Source organism: Kockiozyma suomiensis, assembly GCF_038497685.1.
Source record: "Kockiozyma suomiensis strain NRRL Y-17356 unplaced genomic scaffold V2V93scaffold_13, whole genome shotgun sequence".
NCBI lineage: Eukaryota > Fungi > Ascomycota > Lipomycetes > Lipomycetales > Lipomycetaceae > Kockiozyma > Kockiozyma suomiensis.
In genome coordinates this window covers 304,939-320,727 of record NW_027117676.1, presented here as the reverse complement: position 1 = coordinate 320,727, position 15,789 = coordinate 304,939, and the positions used below count along the sequence as shown (strand labels likewise).

At 44.7% G+C, this 15,789-nt stretch overlaps 4 protein-coding genes across 4 annotated transcripts; 1 reads left to right on the top strand and 3 right to left on the bottom strand.

Annotated features, from left to right (window-relative positions):
- Positions 1-3,337: 3,337 nt before the first annotated feature.
- Positions 3,338-6,392, top strand: V2V93DRAFT_327420 (CNH domain-containing protein; the record flags this gene model as incomplete). Its single annotated transcript, XM_066907556.1, has 2 exons — positions 3,338-5,831; positions 5,896-6,392. The coding sequence occupies 2 exons, from the start codon at positions 3,338-3,340 to the stop codon at positions 6,390-6,392; spliced, it is 2,991 nt and encodes a 996-aa protein (XP_066764043.1).
- An 82-nt stretch (positions 6,393-6,474) lies between these two features.
- V2V93DRAFT_349694 (galactosyl transferase GMA12/MNN10 family-domain-containing protein) lies at positions 6,475-8,098 on the bottom strand. Its single transcript, XM_066907956.1, has 2 exons — positions 7,529-8,098; positions 6,475-7,473 (listed from the first exon to the last, which is right to left on the bottom strand). Exons 1-2 carry the CDS (start codon positions 8,055-8,057, stop codon positions 6,821-6,823), a joined length of 1,182 nt encoding a protein of 393 aa, XP_066764042.1. The 5' UTR covers positions 8,058-8,098; the 3' UTR covers positions 6,475-6,820.
- Positions 8,099-8,293: 195 nt separating this feature from the next.
- Positions 8,294-12,803, bottom strand: V2V93DRAFT_71990 (P-loop containing nucleoside triphosphate hydrolase protein). Its single transcript, XM_066912772.1, has 3 exons — positions 12,334-12,803; positions 9,939-12,276; positions 8,294-9,891 (listed from the first exon to the last, which is right to left on the bottom strand). The coding sequence occupies exons 1-3, from the start codon at positions 12,685-12,687 to the stop codon at positions 8,531-8,533; spliced, it is 4,053 nt and encodes a 1,350-aa protein (XP_066764041.1). The 5' UTR covers positions 12,688-12,803; the 3' UTR covers positions 8,294-8,530.
- Positions 12,804-13,570: 767 nt separating this feature from the next.
- Positions 13,571-15,693, bottom strand: V2V93DRAFT_374245 (uncharacterized protein). The gene has a single exon (XM_066911192.1). The coding sequence runs from the start codon at positions 15,654-15,656 to the stop codon at positions 13,740-13,742; it is 1,917 nt and encodes a 638-aa protein (XP_066764040.1). The 5' UTR covers positions 15,657-15,693; the 3' UTR covers positions 13,571-13,739.
- Positions 15,694-15,789: the final 96 nt, after the last annotated feature.

Here is a 15,789-nt window from a genome sequence, read left to right as displayed (position 1 = left end):
TGCAAAGACGACAGAGTATGGACAAATACTCACTTTATGGAGGAATCGTGTCTACCTCACCTGAGCCAGAGCTGTATATTTCAAACGACTCTGAGCAGGAGCTGTATATGCCAGGAGAGACGACTTCAGATCCCGAGTTTGTAAGCTATTCATCATGGACCTCAGTTCTTGAAAACCGATACTAATTCGGATTTACAGATGGAGGATAATATACACACAAGTGATGAGAAAGAGCTTTATGAAGTTGACTCAGTGCGTTTTTGTATTCTGCAAAATTCTTCCTTTACGTGTTCTAACTCCCGACAGAATCAGGCTAGCGAGCTAACCAGCGGGATCGAGCAATCAGCCAGAAACACACCACCAACCATGCCACCGGTTCCCGAAGAAGACTCCTGGATAAAGAAATCAGCGCCAATTAGTCGAAAGAACACATCGGTATGTCTATAGTATTTTCATATTTTTAGCTCAAACACTTACTGAAGAGATGCAGTTATCCTGGCAACGACGAGCAAAGCAGATGACTGTTTTAAATTATAGTGACAGCGAAACCTCAGATTTCGAAGACCATGAAAATGAAGAAAATGCAGAAAACAATGAACTTAAAGGAGAAACAGCACACGCTTTGAAATTGCAGCCAAACTCTACCGCACCGCCGTCTCTTGTACCTTTATCCTTACCTCGTACTCCGCCTCCGCATTTGTCTGCTATCTCTGCTTCAGAAGTGCTAGAATCTATCTTTTCAGCATCTGTCGAGGCTCCCGTTCAACCCTGCCAACAAACTCCTGTTATTTCTGACGAACTGCCTGTTGTATCCAAGTTCCCCTCCCAAAGCTCTCCTGATAACTTGGACTTAAACGCTACTACTGCATCAGTGCCATATGTTGAGGGTGGTTATGATTTCTTTGAGTCTTCATCTATAGCCGACAACTCAGCTTTTACTTTTGAAAATACATCACACCTAGCTGAGGAACAGTTATCGCAGGACAGACAGCCGTCAGTATCAACTGAACCCAAACTTCCACCGGACGCTTCCGAAGTTTCGCCGATAGACGACGAGCTTGACCTTGCTTATACTCTTGCACCAAAACCTGATAATGCGACTGAGATTGAGAGTAGGTTACCATCTCCGGTTGCCGAACCCGAGCTTGAATACTACTCAGATTCTGTAGAGGCATTCTCTTTCGACGAGGCCGAGGATGGACCGACTTTGGTACAACATGATCACAACGGAGATCTGCAGTCGTTTTTGAATGAACGAGAGCTAATACCTCAGCCGACTTCAGCACCAGCCGATTTTTCACCATCGCTATCGATCCGCCCGCAATCTCCTCTGTATGCAACCTCTCGTCGAATATCGACGGGGTCTCAGCAGCCTCTACAGGATTCACAAATTTCAGTGAGCCCTAATTCTCCCGAGCCGTCGATCAACTCCCGAGCATCTTCTCTCAGTCGACCACCTCCCGAGCCCGCGTCTAACGAGAATCTCTGGTATCTTGAGTCAGACAGGCATTCAATCCACTCATCCGCTTCTTCGTCTATTCAAGACACTCCTGAAATAAATTCATCATCGGAGCCTCTGGATAATGTTCCTGATATCGAGACTCTTGCTCGAGAACTAAGTCAATGGGGGCAAACACAAGACGACATAGAAGCTCTTCCAGCTGAGATGTCTGTGCCACGATATCAATCTGCTTCTGTGACTCCTCAATTGCCATCTCTTCCGAGTGTTGGTATAAATCAACAAGTACCATTGGAGTTTCATCGAATCTCGTCACCGCCACCAAGTGACAAAGAGTTTGTCGATCAGCAATCCGTTTCTACTGAGCCTGCATCTGAGCCTGAATTTAATTTCTACATTCCTTGGGCAAGTTACACGGGGCCACCATCACCTCCTCGGGGTCCTGCTGTCGAAGGTTATATCCCGGCGTCATATGACCAGGAGCTTCATGAGCAATTAGAGATTGATTCTGAATTAATACCTGAAAGTTCCACGTCTTTGAAATTTCTCTCTTTGGCTGACCTTCAGCAACCTACACCGCCAGAAACATCTCTCGTGACATCTCCTTTCGGATCTGATAACGACGATGGGTTACGCTTCGGACTCGGTTTATTGCTGGCAGCCCCGGTTGCCGCAGACGATGGAATTATGTTACATCCTAGCCATCGCGGCTCGACGATTTCTGTCCCATCAAGGTCAAATTCTGGCTCGGCATCCGAATATAGCTTTACTTCGTCTGGATACAATGTATCTACCTCATCGGCAGCGTATGACACAGACAACCTGTCCTCTTTATCTCAGGCTCGTAACGAGTCGCGGCAATCTTCCTCAGATGCTTCGTTTTATATGCATTCATCTTATAATGCTTCGGGCCCGATGTCGCCAGGTACTACAAGTGGAAGTGAGTCTGATCGACCATTCACTGGTACAGTGTCTGGGTATCGGAAAATTCCCATATATGGGCCCACAGGTTTGACGCCTACAAGTCGCGCTAGATCGCTTCAGGCTCCAAAGAATAACCATCTGGAAAACCTGACTACTGGTGCACAGCCTATTAGGTCTAACACTACGGGTAGTGTCCCATTACAAGCAGACGGAGATATCGAGCACCAAAAAGATATGGGGAGCACGATGGTTTCCCCTACAACTGCCTTAGACAATGCTTATGTGGACCAGAGGGTCTCATTCTTCGATCGACAGTTAGATTCAGAATCATATGATACTGATTACTCTGATTTGCGACACGAGTCCGTAGTATCGCCGAGTTCGCCGATTCGTATTGAAAAGCTAGACCTGGCAGCACAGATGGCGCTTTTAAATGCAGACGATTACTTTTTTGATGAAGAGGAGGAAGTTGCTGCTGCTAGTGCTGATGCGAGTAATAGTTTGGCCACCGCTCCCGCTTTCACTACTGCCGCTGGTTCCGCTGATAGTGCCACAGATATGGATATGCCACAGTTTCAGTCATCTGAAGGTAAAACGACAGAGAATACCCCAATACATTTTCACGAAGAGAATTTTGTTGATACGGTAGCCTACGCGCATTCAGATTCATCCTACAAATTGGCATCTGCAGCGACCCTCGAGCCCGCCTCCGCAATTTCATGGGATTCTGTCGTCGCTGAAAATTACAGTCATTTCCGCGATTATAGAAACCATGAAGATATAGGAGACAGTGATTATGATCAATATGAAGATGAAGATGAAGATGCGTTGACTGTTCAACCTCTAAGCTTTTCTACTGGTAGTACATCGCTTAATAATATAACTTCGGCGGAAACTAGCCAAGATCCGGATGAAGTTATTTTCATCAATTCTGGAGGCGTACCATATGGTTCGATGCGTTCAAAGCAGTATTTTGTGACGGGAGTTCGAAGAATTGAGGTTTCAGAACAGCAACTGAATGAGTGCAAGGAGCCTTGGATATTAATTGAGGCGTATAAATGGCTGAGAAAAGTTATGGAGAAAGAGGCGTATTCGATGGCGGAAGGTACAGTAAGCGACGTTTTGACAGACTTATTCATGTACCATATCGGTGGTATTGGATTAGCGGCTGCTGAGGATTTTGCGATTCAGACGCTAGAATGGCTTATTGATCAAAAAGTAATGAGCAGGTCCGATGACGGCGACCTGAACGTGCCTGAGGAATACGATCGTGGTTACAGGGCTCGTTTAGCGCAAGTGAAAGCGGCGCAACTGGATATATCGACTGCGAAGCTATCATCCTCGCAGAAGCAGAGTATTAATTTTGTGGTCGACCTGCGATGTGATTCGTGGTCTGCTGCGATCCCTGACGATGTACATTCCCGTGTTTCTCCAGCAGTGCGCGCAGTGCAAAATGCTACTTTTGAGCTGATCCAGACTGAAATGATTTACATAGATAGCTTGCGCGCGTTACTTATTGACTTTAGAGATGTTCTTGTAAAATCCGATAAGATGGGCCGCCCGATCGTTGACGATGCTGTACAGTTCACGAATGCAGTCTCTCACAATACCGAGGAAGTCTTAACGCTTCACGAGAAGTATCTGTACACTCCTTTATTAGAGCGACAGCGCGAGGCATATGTGATTTCTGGAGTCGGCGATATTCTTCTAGAATGGATTCGGCTGGCTATAGACCCCTATCTTCGCCACGCGGAAGGTCTTGGACCAGCTTCCGAAATTAGCGAGACAGAACGACGGCATAATAGTCGTTACTCTCAATTTTATAGTGATTTCCAATCAGCTCATTCGGCTGCGAATGTTTTGTCAATAATGACGAGATTACTTCGCTATCCGCTTTTTATTATGCGAATTCTTGAAGGAATTGCCAAATTGGGGTCTGAATTGGAAATTGATTATAGCGCTGAAAAACGGTATTTAGAACGTGCTCATGGGAGAATTACGCAATTGGCAAAGGCATTCCAGTCTCGGTATGGGTCAAGTCAACGGCAATACGTTTTGAATGATTTAAGAAAAGCTATTCTTTTTTCAGGAAAAGTACCAAAAGTTGAATTAGGATTGAATTCAAGAACGCGCGAGGTTTTAAATAACGGCTCTGTTGAGATTGATAGTCGGAGACTGCCTATGAATATGATTCTGCTCGATAATTATTTACTTATCACGAAGCGGGATTTTATATCAGGCAGCTTACGATACGATGTGGCGTATTCTCCCATTCCTATCGATCTATTAATGCTCGTATCACAAGATGACAAACCTCTGACAGCGACCTTTAATCGTCAAAGCTTTGCGACGATTAACTCTGGAGCAACAGTCAGCGCCGATGAATTAAAAAGTTTTGCAAATTCCGACGACTCAGGAGACGATCGCAGAATTTGGCCTTTCCGAATCAAACATCTTGGACGCCAAGGGTGCGTTTATCAAATATTTGTCGCAACAGAAGGCGATCGAAAGCAATGGTGCGCAGCAATCCTAAAAGCTATTTCGAAGCGTTTTTCCTCTCAATCAAAGTCATTTGCGCTTGAAGTTGTCAGTGATGCCGATTTTGCTTATAGGCAGAGACATTTAAAAGGCTCAGTTGCCGATCTATATGTATCATCACCAGAATCAGTAGTCGACAAGGCATTAAAGGCAGTAAAGAAGACGCCATTTCCGAGTCCGATTGGAAAGCATGCAACATGCTCTGCTTTTTTTTATTTGGACGAGATTGATGCAACAAATGTCGAGAGCAAGATGATTAATAGCGAACAGTATAAAGATCGCAAGCCGTATGTTATGATTGGCTGTAAATCTGGATTGTTTCTGTCATATGGATACTGCGGTAGTTGGTTTTGCGTGTTGAAGATTGATCATGTGAAGCAAATCAAAGTGCTACCCGAGTACGGTATCGCTATCATTCTTGCAGATAAGAGTCTATTTGCGTACAGTTTAGAAGCCTTGTTTGCGCAAGATACGGTAAAAAATCGGACAGAGATCAGTCAACAATCTCGATTGACGAGACTATTAAGTCTAGGACAGTTATCGACCGATGATTCTTCGGGACTGCAACCTATTGGAGACTCTAGACATTTTGATTGGTTCACTGTGGGAATTCATCAACAGCGGACAATTATTGTGGCTCACGAGCGTGATACCGCTTCAGATCTTAGAGTATTTGAGCCGATTGCTGGTAAATGCCCGACATTCACTGCATACGATTACAGTAATGTTTTAGAAGATCCACATGAACGTCGAATGCGGATTGCCAATTTGAGAAATAGCGATTTGTATGGGTTTACGGCTGAACGAATTGGTCAAGATCTTGTTCGAGAGATGGAGCCTATTCTTTTAAATTGTGCTTGTTTAGGCGCTACTATCGTGAGCAATATGATTATATTGCATACTGAGAAAGGTATTGTAGCTATTTGAATAGCTTTTTTTTTGTCGAGTAGCCGCTAATTAAGAGTGAGGTATAGGATTCCAAGCGTTGATTTACCCTGCTATGACAATTGCTTCGCTTCCTCAACTTGTAACTTCTGACCCGGTATCATCAAGCCAGCTTTCTCGGCAGCGTCCACTAGGATTTTTCCATGTTTCAGAAAATTTCTATTTACTTTGCTACTCCACATTGTGTATCAGCTGCGACGCGTACGGCTACATTTCTCGCCAGATAGTCATCAATTTCACAGGTCACGCAAAGGCCGTAGCTGTCATTGCTCCGTATGTGATTGGATTTGATAATGATTTTATTGAGGTTCGGCTTATTCAAACGGGCGCATTGGTAAATATTATTAGCGGTACCGATGTTACTCTTATTGGGTCGCAGACGTATAGTGGTGAAGGCGGTAATATAGCATACAGCAATCCGTGTGGATTAACTGGTGAGGATGTAGTTGTACGAATGGCACATCCGCTTGAGAATGGTCGACAGGCTATTTTTAAGCTGAAGAGAAATGTGGAGGCTACTTATTAGTTTGCATTATTAATTATCCTATTTGTTTTGATAATGTAATGCGTTTGGAGGCATTATTTGGAGTTTTATATCTTTTTGTTTTTTATAATTATATTTTTTTGGGTTAAGTATATTTCGAATTGTCAATTCTCTCGTGCTTCAACATATATTCATAGGAAACTATTCGCAATCGAGCGTGTAGAGTAAGACCCAAGTAACAAGAACTAAATCTATCAAAAATATATAGTACAGAGGAATATTAAAAAAGAGGAAAAAAAAGGACAGACGCCGGGTTTATATAAATATAATTATATAGACGAGAAATGTCAATCATAGAAAAACTCGAGGGTTCAATCTTCGCATTCAATATCGTTACAAGGTAACTCTGTGCGGGCACTCTTTTCCTATCTCAACATGTCACAAAAAATCGCAGAATCAAAATCATTTATTTATGCAGTAGGAGGCGTAATACTTTGTCGTCGCTTCCAAAAATCGCGCCACCGCGAATCGCACTCCTTAGTTACCCAGCACCCTGCGAAATGAACTACTAAATCACCAGTCATCCAACCCATATCATCAGAGCCCACCGAGAATGCGTTTATTGATCGTAAATCAACAAATGCAAAATGCTGCTGAATTTTAGGATAATTTGTGATAATGGCGTTGAGAGCGTCTTGTTCTAATCTTTCGAATTTCTGGTTGATATATTTTGGATCTTGCCATAGGTTAAGGAATTGTACTGTCCATTCTGATCGGCGAATCATGAATGAACCAGCATTAACTCCATGGTGATCTTGAGCTATTACCACGTCGATTTTATCTGGATTGATTGTTTCAGGAACGTAATAGCCAGATTTCGCTCCACTTGGAAGACGAATCTTTACACCAGAGGTTATGCGTGATTTCATCGCTTCGGGACTTAGAACAAGAGATGCAAGATCTACAGAAGGTGTCATGAGAATGGCATCTGTGTCAAGCCACCATACCCATTCTGCTTCAGGATTGGCTTGAAATGCTTCGATTATTGCAGGGATTTTACCCCAAACCGCAGGTCGGCCGTCTCCTTGGTATTTTGTTATGTTAAAAAATTGATAGGTGTAATCTAATATTAATAGTTAGTAATAGAGCTAATACAAGCAATTAAAAAGTGAACATACTGTGATATGCGCAATATTCTTCACGGTTCTCGTTGACATTGCGAAAAAGATCTTTGATTTCACTGTTGTGACCTTTTCCATCTGAAGCGGTAAGCAAGACAATCTTGTGACCCTTTGGCTCTAGTTTATCTGGAGCCAACCCTCTGATGGAATCTAGATAATGGCGCCATTCTTCATCGTTCCTAACGTCCTCGCTACTGGTGTTTGCAGGAGCCTTGATTATTTCTGGTTGCGGAGCCTTGTCCACCTTTTCCACCTTTGGCTTCATTGCACTTTGTCTATCTGGTGCCTTACCAAATTTGCTTTCTGAGGTCTCGCCAAATTCATCGACTTCAAAATGAGGTAGATTCTTCGTGGGAGCTTGCTGGATTTTGGCTCCTTTCTTTGGAGGCGGTTTCGAGATATGACCAGCTGAGTCCTTGACTCGGAGATCCGCATCCAAAGCCGATGGCAACGACAAATAAATAAATCCAATTGCTGCTATCAGTAGCAGCAGTAGCGCTAGCTGAAATTTTCGAATTTGAATCATATTTGTTACTCGCTTTAGACCCTCGAAGAGTGAACTGAGGTTGGCCGAGATGAGCTGTGGTCACCCAAACCGCCTAGCTTTTTTTGGGATCAAACAACCGGAAACTTAATCTGAACGGCCACATCCACACTAGATGAGTCGAGTCTTCGGGCAACGTATCGAGAGCTTTTTTTACTTGAGGGCAAAGCACGGTCGAATATGCAGTCTTTGAGAAGTAGAGTGGGAGTAATACGGCTATGTCCGTCGTTTAGTCTGATGTAGATGCAGCTGCGTTTTAGTCGTTCTAGGGTAATTTGACTGCTTGAGCAAGCCTTCGAGCAGCAGATTCGGTATCCTTCAGGAAACATACTCTTTGATTAATGATTTATAGTTTCACACTCTATTGTAATTCGTTATACCTATTTACATACCTCTCTTACTTCAATCAGCCAGAATGGAACTTGAACGAGCTAGCCTTCTATATCTCTGTCTAACTATGCATTTGCTTCCAGAGCCTGCAGCTTCACTAACTCATGATACCTTCCTTTTTTCGCCAACAACTCCTGGTGAGTACCGCTCTCGGCAACCTTACCGTCCTCAAACACGTAAATGACATCCGCCTGCTGAATACTACTAAGCCGATGCGCAACAGCAATAGTCGTGCGGCCTTTTGCTGCCTCATCAAGCGCAGCTTGAACGACCTTCTCCGATTCGTTATCTAGAGCGGATGTCGCTTCATCAAGAAGAAGTACAGCCGGATCACGAATCAAAGCGCGCGCAATAGTTATTCGCTGTTTCTGACCTCCAGAAAGAAGTGTACCCTTTGAACCGCACAGAGTATCATATCCATCTGGAAGCGACATGATAAAGTCATGAATATTAGCCTGTTTACAGACACTGATGATTTTCTCATCAGATACCTCACAAAGTGATCCGAGCTGAATATTCTCCTTAATAGTACCCGAATATAAAATAGGCTCTTGGGAAACAATCGCGATATGGCTGCGATACCGATTGACGCTATACTGCGATATGTCCTTGCCATCAAGCATGACCTGACCAGATGTGGGCCTATAAAAAGATTCAATCAAGCCAATGGTAGTCGACTTGCCGCAACCTGAAGAGCCTACAAGAGCGACGTATTGGCCCTTTTTGATTGTGAGATTCAGATTGCGCAATACAGGAATTTCTCTTCGGGTTGGATACCGGAAACAGACATCTTTAAGCTCAATATTTCCTTCGACATTCTCTGGACCAGGACCATCAGCATCCCAAGTGTCAATCTCTGGCTCTTGATCGTAAAGAGCTTTGACATTCGCAGTAGCTTGATAGGCTTTACCCATATCGGGCGCGAACGAGAATGCTATACCAGCTGCCTGCGCACCATAAACTACAGACATAAAAGTAACATAAAATTGAAACAACGAATACTCATGCGTTTTAATAAATAAAGATCCAACCCAGAATGCCAAAGCCATGATTAGGAAGATCAATGTCTGCGCAACGCCATACCATAAGGCAGAAATGTTACTCTGTCGACGCGACAATCGAATTTGCTCATCAAGTGAGGCATGGTATGTATTGAGTACTTCATTTTCACGAGTGAGGGACACAACCGTTCTAATTGATGACGCGGCCTCGCATGCATATGTAGCAGAGATGAGATGTGACTTTCTACCGTCTTGCTGGAACTTTGCCAGAATATAGAAGCGATAAAATCCAGCGCCAATTAGAAGTGGAACGCACGCTGTAGTTACAAGCCCAAGCTTCCATGCGACGCTCAGAGCGAGAACGATGCTAGAGAGGAGAATCATAGCTGAATTCATCAACTGGCCAAATGTTGTACCGGATAGTCCTATGCTGAATTAGTGTGCGTCTTTAACAGTTCGATAATAGACATACCTTCGACAGCCTGCGCATCTCGAGAAAGTGTACTGGTAAGAGCGCCAGTAGAGTTTTCATCCTTGTCAAAGAAAGCAATATCTTGTCGCATAATTCTTCTAAATGTTCCAATGCGAATTCGTCGCACAAGTTTCTGTCCTGTATAAGAATAAATACCAAGAGCTGTAGCAGACGCAAGAAGCTCAACTGAAGCAAGCATGAAAAACAAGCCTGCGAAAATGTTTATTTCTCTTCGCATACGATAAGTGTTTGGCATATAGCTGAAGGCCTCCACACATTTTCCGTAAAACAAACCAAGGGATGGATATCCTAGACCTTGAATAACTGAGCAAAGTGCACCAAATATATTCAAGCGTCTCTCAGGAGCACTAAGGTCGGATATAAAATTAACAAGCTCCAGAAAACTGTATTTTCTAATCTCCGGTATCTCAGCTTTACAAGCGACCGTCCCGATTCTTCCAAGAGTGAAGGACGTCTTCACCTGTGACAGCTCTGTCATTTCCATTTTCTTTTCATCCTCTATCTCTTCTGTTACATCATCCGTAGTCGCTATAGGTTTCTGTTCAGAGTCCAAAGTCTGAGCCTGAACAAGCTCGTAGTAATCAGACTTGCGCGCAATCAGCTCGTCATGAGTTCCTTGCTCAATAATTTCGCCACGACGCATGACAACAATCAAATCAGCGTTTTTGATCGTTGATAAACGATGTGCAATTACGATTGTAGTTCTGTTCTTAGATGCACGATCAAGAGCCTCTTGAACGACTCCTTCAGACTTTGTATCAAGAGCTGAGGTTGCTTCGTCGAGTAGCAGAATCCGAGGATCTCCGACTATAGCGCGAGCGATTGCGATGCGCTGCTTTTGGCCTCCGGATAATAAAAACCCACGCTCTCCTACATTAGTATCAAGGCCTTCTGGAAGAGCGTCGACGAAGACCATAGCGTTTGCCATTTTGCATGCTTCAACAACAAGAGCCCTTTTTTCAATTTCAGATGCAAACTCATTCTTGGTTCCAATTAATCCATGACAAATGTTTTCATATATAGAACAAGAGAACAACGTTGGTTCTTGCGATACAAGAGCAATCTGCTGACGGAGCCACTTGACGTTGAGGCGGGTGATATCATGTCTGTCAATCAAAACTTCACCAGCAAGAGGTGCATAGAAGCGTTCTAGAAGACCAATAATGGTTGATTTTCCGGAACCGGAAGCACCGACCAGCGCTACTGTTTTACCTGCGGGAATTTTGAGACTAAAATCCGCTAATACGGTCACGGTAGGTCGCGATGGATATATAAATCGCACGTTTTTCAACTCGATTTCGCCTTCAACGGTATCCAGTGCTGCTCCCTCGTTAGAAAATGAATCAATATACGAAGTGCGATCAATTGTGGCAAAGATCTTGTTGACAGCAGCTAAACCGGAAGTCACCGATCGGATATGAGGTGTGATGTTTGAGATAGCAAATGTGCCTTCTACCATGGCTGCTAGAACTGTGATAGTCTGCCCAATAGTGATTTCATTTTTGGCAAGCAGAACTGAACCTTGCCAGAAACCCAAAGCATCATCACTGTATACTCCAAGCCACAAAAATCCAGTCATAAATCCAACAGCAGCCCCAGCGCGTAAAGCCCAGTGCTCGCTAATTTGTAAGAATTTAGAATACTTGTCAGCTAAGCGGTCCTGCATCTGAAACGCATGTACATTATGGATTGAGGATAAAACTTCCTCGGCAATAGATCCACCTGCTGATGCGCCATCCAAAGAACGCGTGAAGTATACTCTCATAAGGTTTGAGGTAGCCGCGAAGGCAATGCCAATACTAATAGCAATCGACATCATGATGAGCGTTAGCTTGTAGCTAAAGCTAAATCCAATGATGAACGCAACAACAAAAGTCGACAGATTTTCGGTAATGTATCCTAGCTTCTCTGACATTCCTTCTTGAATGAGTATCGTATCAGATGAAATGCGGTTTGTGATTTCTCCAGAGCCAAGTTTGTCGAAGTATCCAATATTTTGACGAAGAATGGCTGCAAAATACTGCTCCTTTATACGTGAAGCAATAACTTCCCCTCGATCAATGAATATAAATGTAGTTATGTAGGAAAGCACAAACTCTGCAATGCCAAGATACACAAAGAAGAGCGCTAGGTAGTTCACTCTGCTCTGAAAATCATCAGGAGAGATGTACTCGTATTGTGAGCCGTATACACTATTGTTGAACTCCTTGTACTCGTACACAGTCAGATTATTTTTGAATATCATTGAACTATTAAGTCCATTTTCATAATTTCCGACATAAGTAGTAAAGGTTTCTGTAACCGCGCCAAAGACAAGCTAGATATTATCTCGTTAGTGCGTGACTGTAACAGAGAAAAAAAATATATAGCATACTGGAACAAGCGCTTTAACCGAGCCTTCTGCAATTGCTAAAGCAAATCCCAGAATGATCATAAACCTGTCATATCGCGTCGCGTATTTATAAACGGTGAACAGAGAGGTTTGTAAGTTTGGCACCTCGACCTGCTGTCTAAGAATCTGGGCATCTTCATGCGGAAGCCCTGAAAACTCATCAGTAACGCTCGGAATATCGACAACGCTAGGATTCTTGTCGAGTAAAGGAGTATTATCTGACACACGCTCTGCTGAGCGTGAAGCGTTGCTGCTACAAGAGCGAACAGACTTCTTATCCCAGTTACTGCTGCCACTATTGCTGCTGCTGATAATTGACGCCTGAGCAGACATCATCGCGCTGCTACTGTAAAAAAAAGCAAGGCTTGATTATTTAGCCTACAAGAACGGCAACACTGCCTGAGCGTGGACATGACTTAAAGCTGTTGCTGAAGTTGCTCGGGCCCTGTGGTTATTTGGCCGGAGGCAAGTAGAGTATCTAAGTTAGAGTTCGAAGTTAGATGAGTCGTGATAAGATAACAAAACAGCAGGTCAATGCAATACACAGTCTGACAACGAAAATACAGAGAGCAGAGACATACTGGAAATGTAGTGAATTCAAGAGTGAAATGATCTGTCATGTTAATAAAGAGTCATGCAAAGCAGAAAAGAGCCAAAGGAGGAGAACAATGCTTTGTCAAGAGGCAGAAACGCCACAGTAAGCATAAGCTCATCTGGGGCTTTGCTAATCCATGATTACCTAAGTTCCGGCGGCACTCGTCCGAATACTCGTAATCTACTACAGCTGGTAGCTATAGTCTGATCCAACCTCTGATCGGCAGATACCGTAGATCAGCTGGCGCGATTATGATGTTCTTCGTCATTTGTCTATCGTAACCGGCACCACACACTCAAACTATCTCCGATTTCGTATGCTGTTAGTCCATTCTCCTCTCGTATGGTTCAGCACTATTACAGAAGCTATCTCACCACGAACTTGATGCGTCGTGAGACGCAACACGTCCCGGCAGGGGCTCTTTATTAAACCTGTCTTTGACAATCCTAGTCTTAAGAGTTTCCACTGTGAGTTTAATTCTTTTTTTCTCAAAACATATGAAGACAAAGACTGACTTCGGATTGCTTAGGTCATAATGCCTAGCATCTAGAAAGCAGCATGTTTATGTAATTTGCTGGAAGACAATGATGTGGTTGATTTAATATAATTTAAATTTATTGCTTATTAATAATTAAATATCTGTATTATGCATTAACGAAACCCAAACTCCTCCCGAACAATTTCCATTTAAATAAACGACTTCAAAGTTAAAGCTATCAATAATAAATCAAAACACCGTCATGCGCAACTGATGCCGTTCCATTCAAATAATGACAAAATAAAATACTGAGGACTAAGGATGTCGAAACGGGTTTGCACCCGCTCCATTTACCCCCAAATTCGTTGCTCGTCCGTCGCTGGCTTTCGTATCGCCGTTGATTGCTCCAACTTTAGACAACTGTGGGGCAGATTGCATACTCTGTAGCTGCGGTCTTGTATTTGCAGGTGCGGATGATACGTTGCCAACACCTTCGTCGACCAGCTTCCACTGTCCACTCCACATGCGCATCAAGACTTTTCCCAGATTATCCGGCGAAACTTTCTTGCCCGACCGTACAAAGTCAATTGCATTCTTCTCTTCCTGTTCTGGTGAGGTGTCGCTACCTGGTGATCCGCTAAATGTCCAGACCATCTTTTCACCAGCGATGGGTTCACCCAATCCAACTGAGTTTGCAACCAGGCGGACACGCACACGCTCGACTGCCTCAGCTACTGGGTCCCTGTACCGCTTGACATTCTTCAGCTCTTTTGAAATCGAATCTAGTTCTCGTTGAGCTGCAGGCCCACCGGCAGCGGCAGCGAGTGATAATTCAAGAGAGCGCGCAGACTCACTACCACTATAGTATCCTGCAGATGTAAATGGTGTAGAGTTATCATGATGATGTTGGTACTGCTGCTGAAGCATATATCGTTGCTGCGCCTGTGTGCTACCACCAGCTGCTGCCGCAGCAGCAGCGACATCGGCTAGAGATGCTCCACCTGAGAGCATAGTTGGGAATACGTTTGCCTGTGCAACAGCCGCGACAGCGGCAGCGGCAGCGGCAGCGGCGGCAGCCGATGCTTCGGCATCAGTGATGAGATGCGGACGCGGGGAATAAGCCGCGGTCGTAGATGGCTGACCGAAATCTGGAGGTGTAGCTTGAAGTTGGCCTGTTTGTGGAGGTTGCTGAGTAGGCATCCATAGTGAAGAATTGGAATCAGCAGAGGAGGAGAGTGCTGAGTGGGCAGGTACCTTAAATTCGCGAGCAGCTGCAGCTGCAGCGGATATATGAGCGGCGGAAGGGATAGGCGGTGTCTGAACGGATCTTGCAGGAGCGGGACCCTGTGTGGACGGATGATCGACCAAAAATCGCGAGCGAATAGCAGGGTTAGAGTCAACTGAACCATCGGGTGGCGGCACCGGAATAGAATCTTGCATTCCACGTCGAAGTTCAGCAGATAGACTAGTATTGTTTTCTTGCTGTTGTTGGTTCGCAATTGCAGTAGCAGCTGCATCAACAGCAGATACTAGATCGGTTTTGCCTCGCTGCTCCGCAACTTTAGAGCTGTTGGTTGGCGATCCAAGAAGAGACTGGGTGCCGGACGTCGGTGCAGATGAAGATGAGGTCCGCTGCTGGATCAGATTAACTTCTGCATCAGCTTCGGTCATGAATGGAGCCGATGCTTCCTGATCAATCTCAGAGCTGCCAACTACCTTGGAGAGACGACGGGGAAGTACTTCAATGGAGAGACCACGATCTTCATCCTCATCCTCGTCTTCTTCTTCAGAATGATCAGAGGCCGGGATCACGGGTTTCTTCTCAACAGGCTTGTCCGGATGCTTCATTCGGCGCGCCTTCGGCTGCGCAGCAGTGAGAGCCGAAATTGTGCGTTTGTTTGCGACCAAGTTAACACGAGAGCCTTTACGCCCAGTCAAGGCCAAGCCCGAGGCCGACCTTCGCAGCAGCGTGTCCGACGATTTCGACCTTCGAAGAGCGTCTGCCTGAGTAGTCAGTGACTTGACGCCATACTGGCCGGCCAGTCCAGCGTGAGCTGGTATAAAGCCGGGCGGTGGGTGCGAAGGCGACGGTGGGGTATTCTGCTCAAGGCTCTTGAGGCGATTGAGGCCCTTGCCAACCGATGCGTTTCTGTGATGGGCCCCCACAACAAAATGCTTTGAACCTGAGCGCTTCAGACCTGAAGGAGGCTGCGCCTGCGTCTGGGAAGACATTGGTTGTATACTGGGTGGTTTTGCGGTAGACCCGAATTCGGAGCAAGATCACTCGCTATCGCGCGGTTCGGCGCCGAGCTGGTCATATATTCACGTGACTAGTCACATGACGTCAAATGATAGTCACGTGGTA

What these genes read in the sequence shown, in the direction of transcription:
- V2V93DRAFT_349694 (XM_066907956.1), bottom strand. Translation starts at nt 8,057, where the DNA reads ATGATTCAAATTCGAAAATTTCAGCTAGCGCTACTGCTGCTACTGATA. An exon ending in AGAATATTGCGCATATCACA is followed by an intron (nt 7,474 to 7,528) that starts GTATGTTCACTT and finishes TATTAATATTAG; the next exon opens with ATTACACCTATCAATTTTTT.
- V2V93DRAFT_71990 (XM_066912772.1), bottom strand. Translation starts at nt 12,687, where the DNA reads ATGATGTCTGCTCAGGCGTCAATTATCAGCAGCAGCAATAGTGGCAGC. An exon ending in CGGTTAAAGCGCTTGTTCCA is followed by an intron (nt 12,277 to 12,333) that starts GTATGCTATATA and finishes GATAATATCTAG; the next exon opens with CTTGTCTTTGGCGCGGTTAC. An exon ending in AGATGCGCAGGCTGTCGAAG is followed by an intron (nt 9,892 to 9,938) that starts GTATGTCTATTA and finishes AATTCAGCATAG; the next exon opens with GACTATCCGGTACAACATTT.
- V2V93DRAFT_374245 (XM_066911192.1), bottom strand. Translation starts at nt 15,656, where the DNA reads ATGTCTTCCCAGACGCAGGCGCAGCCTCCTTCAGGTCTGAAGCGCTCA.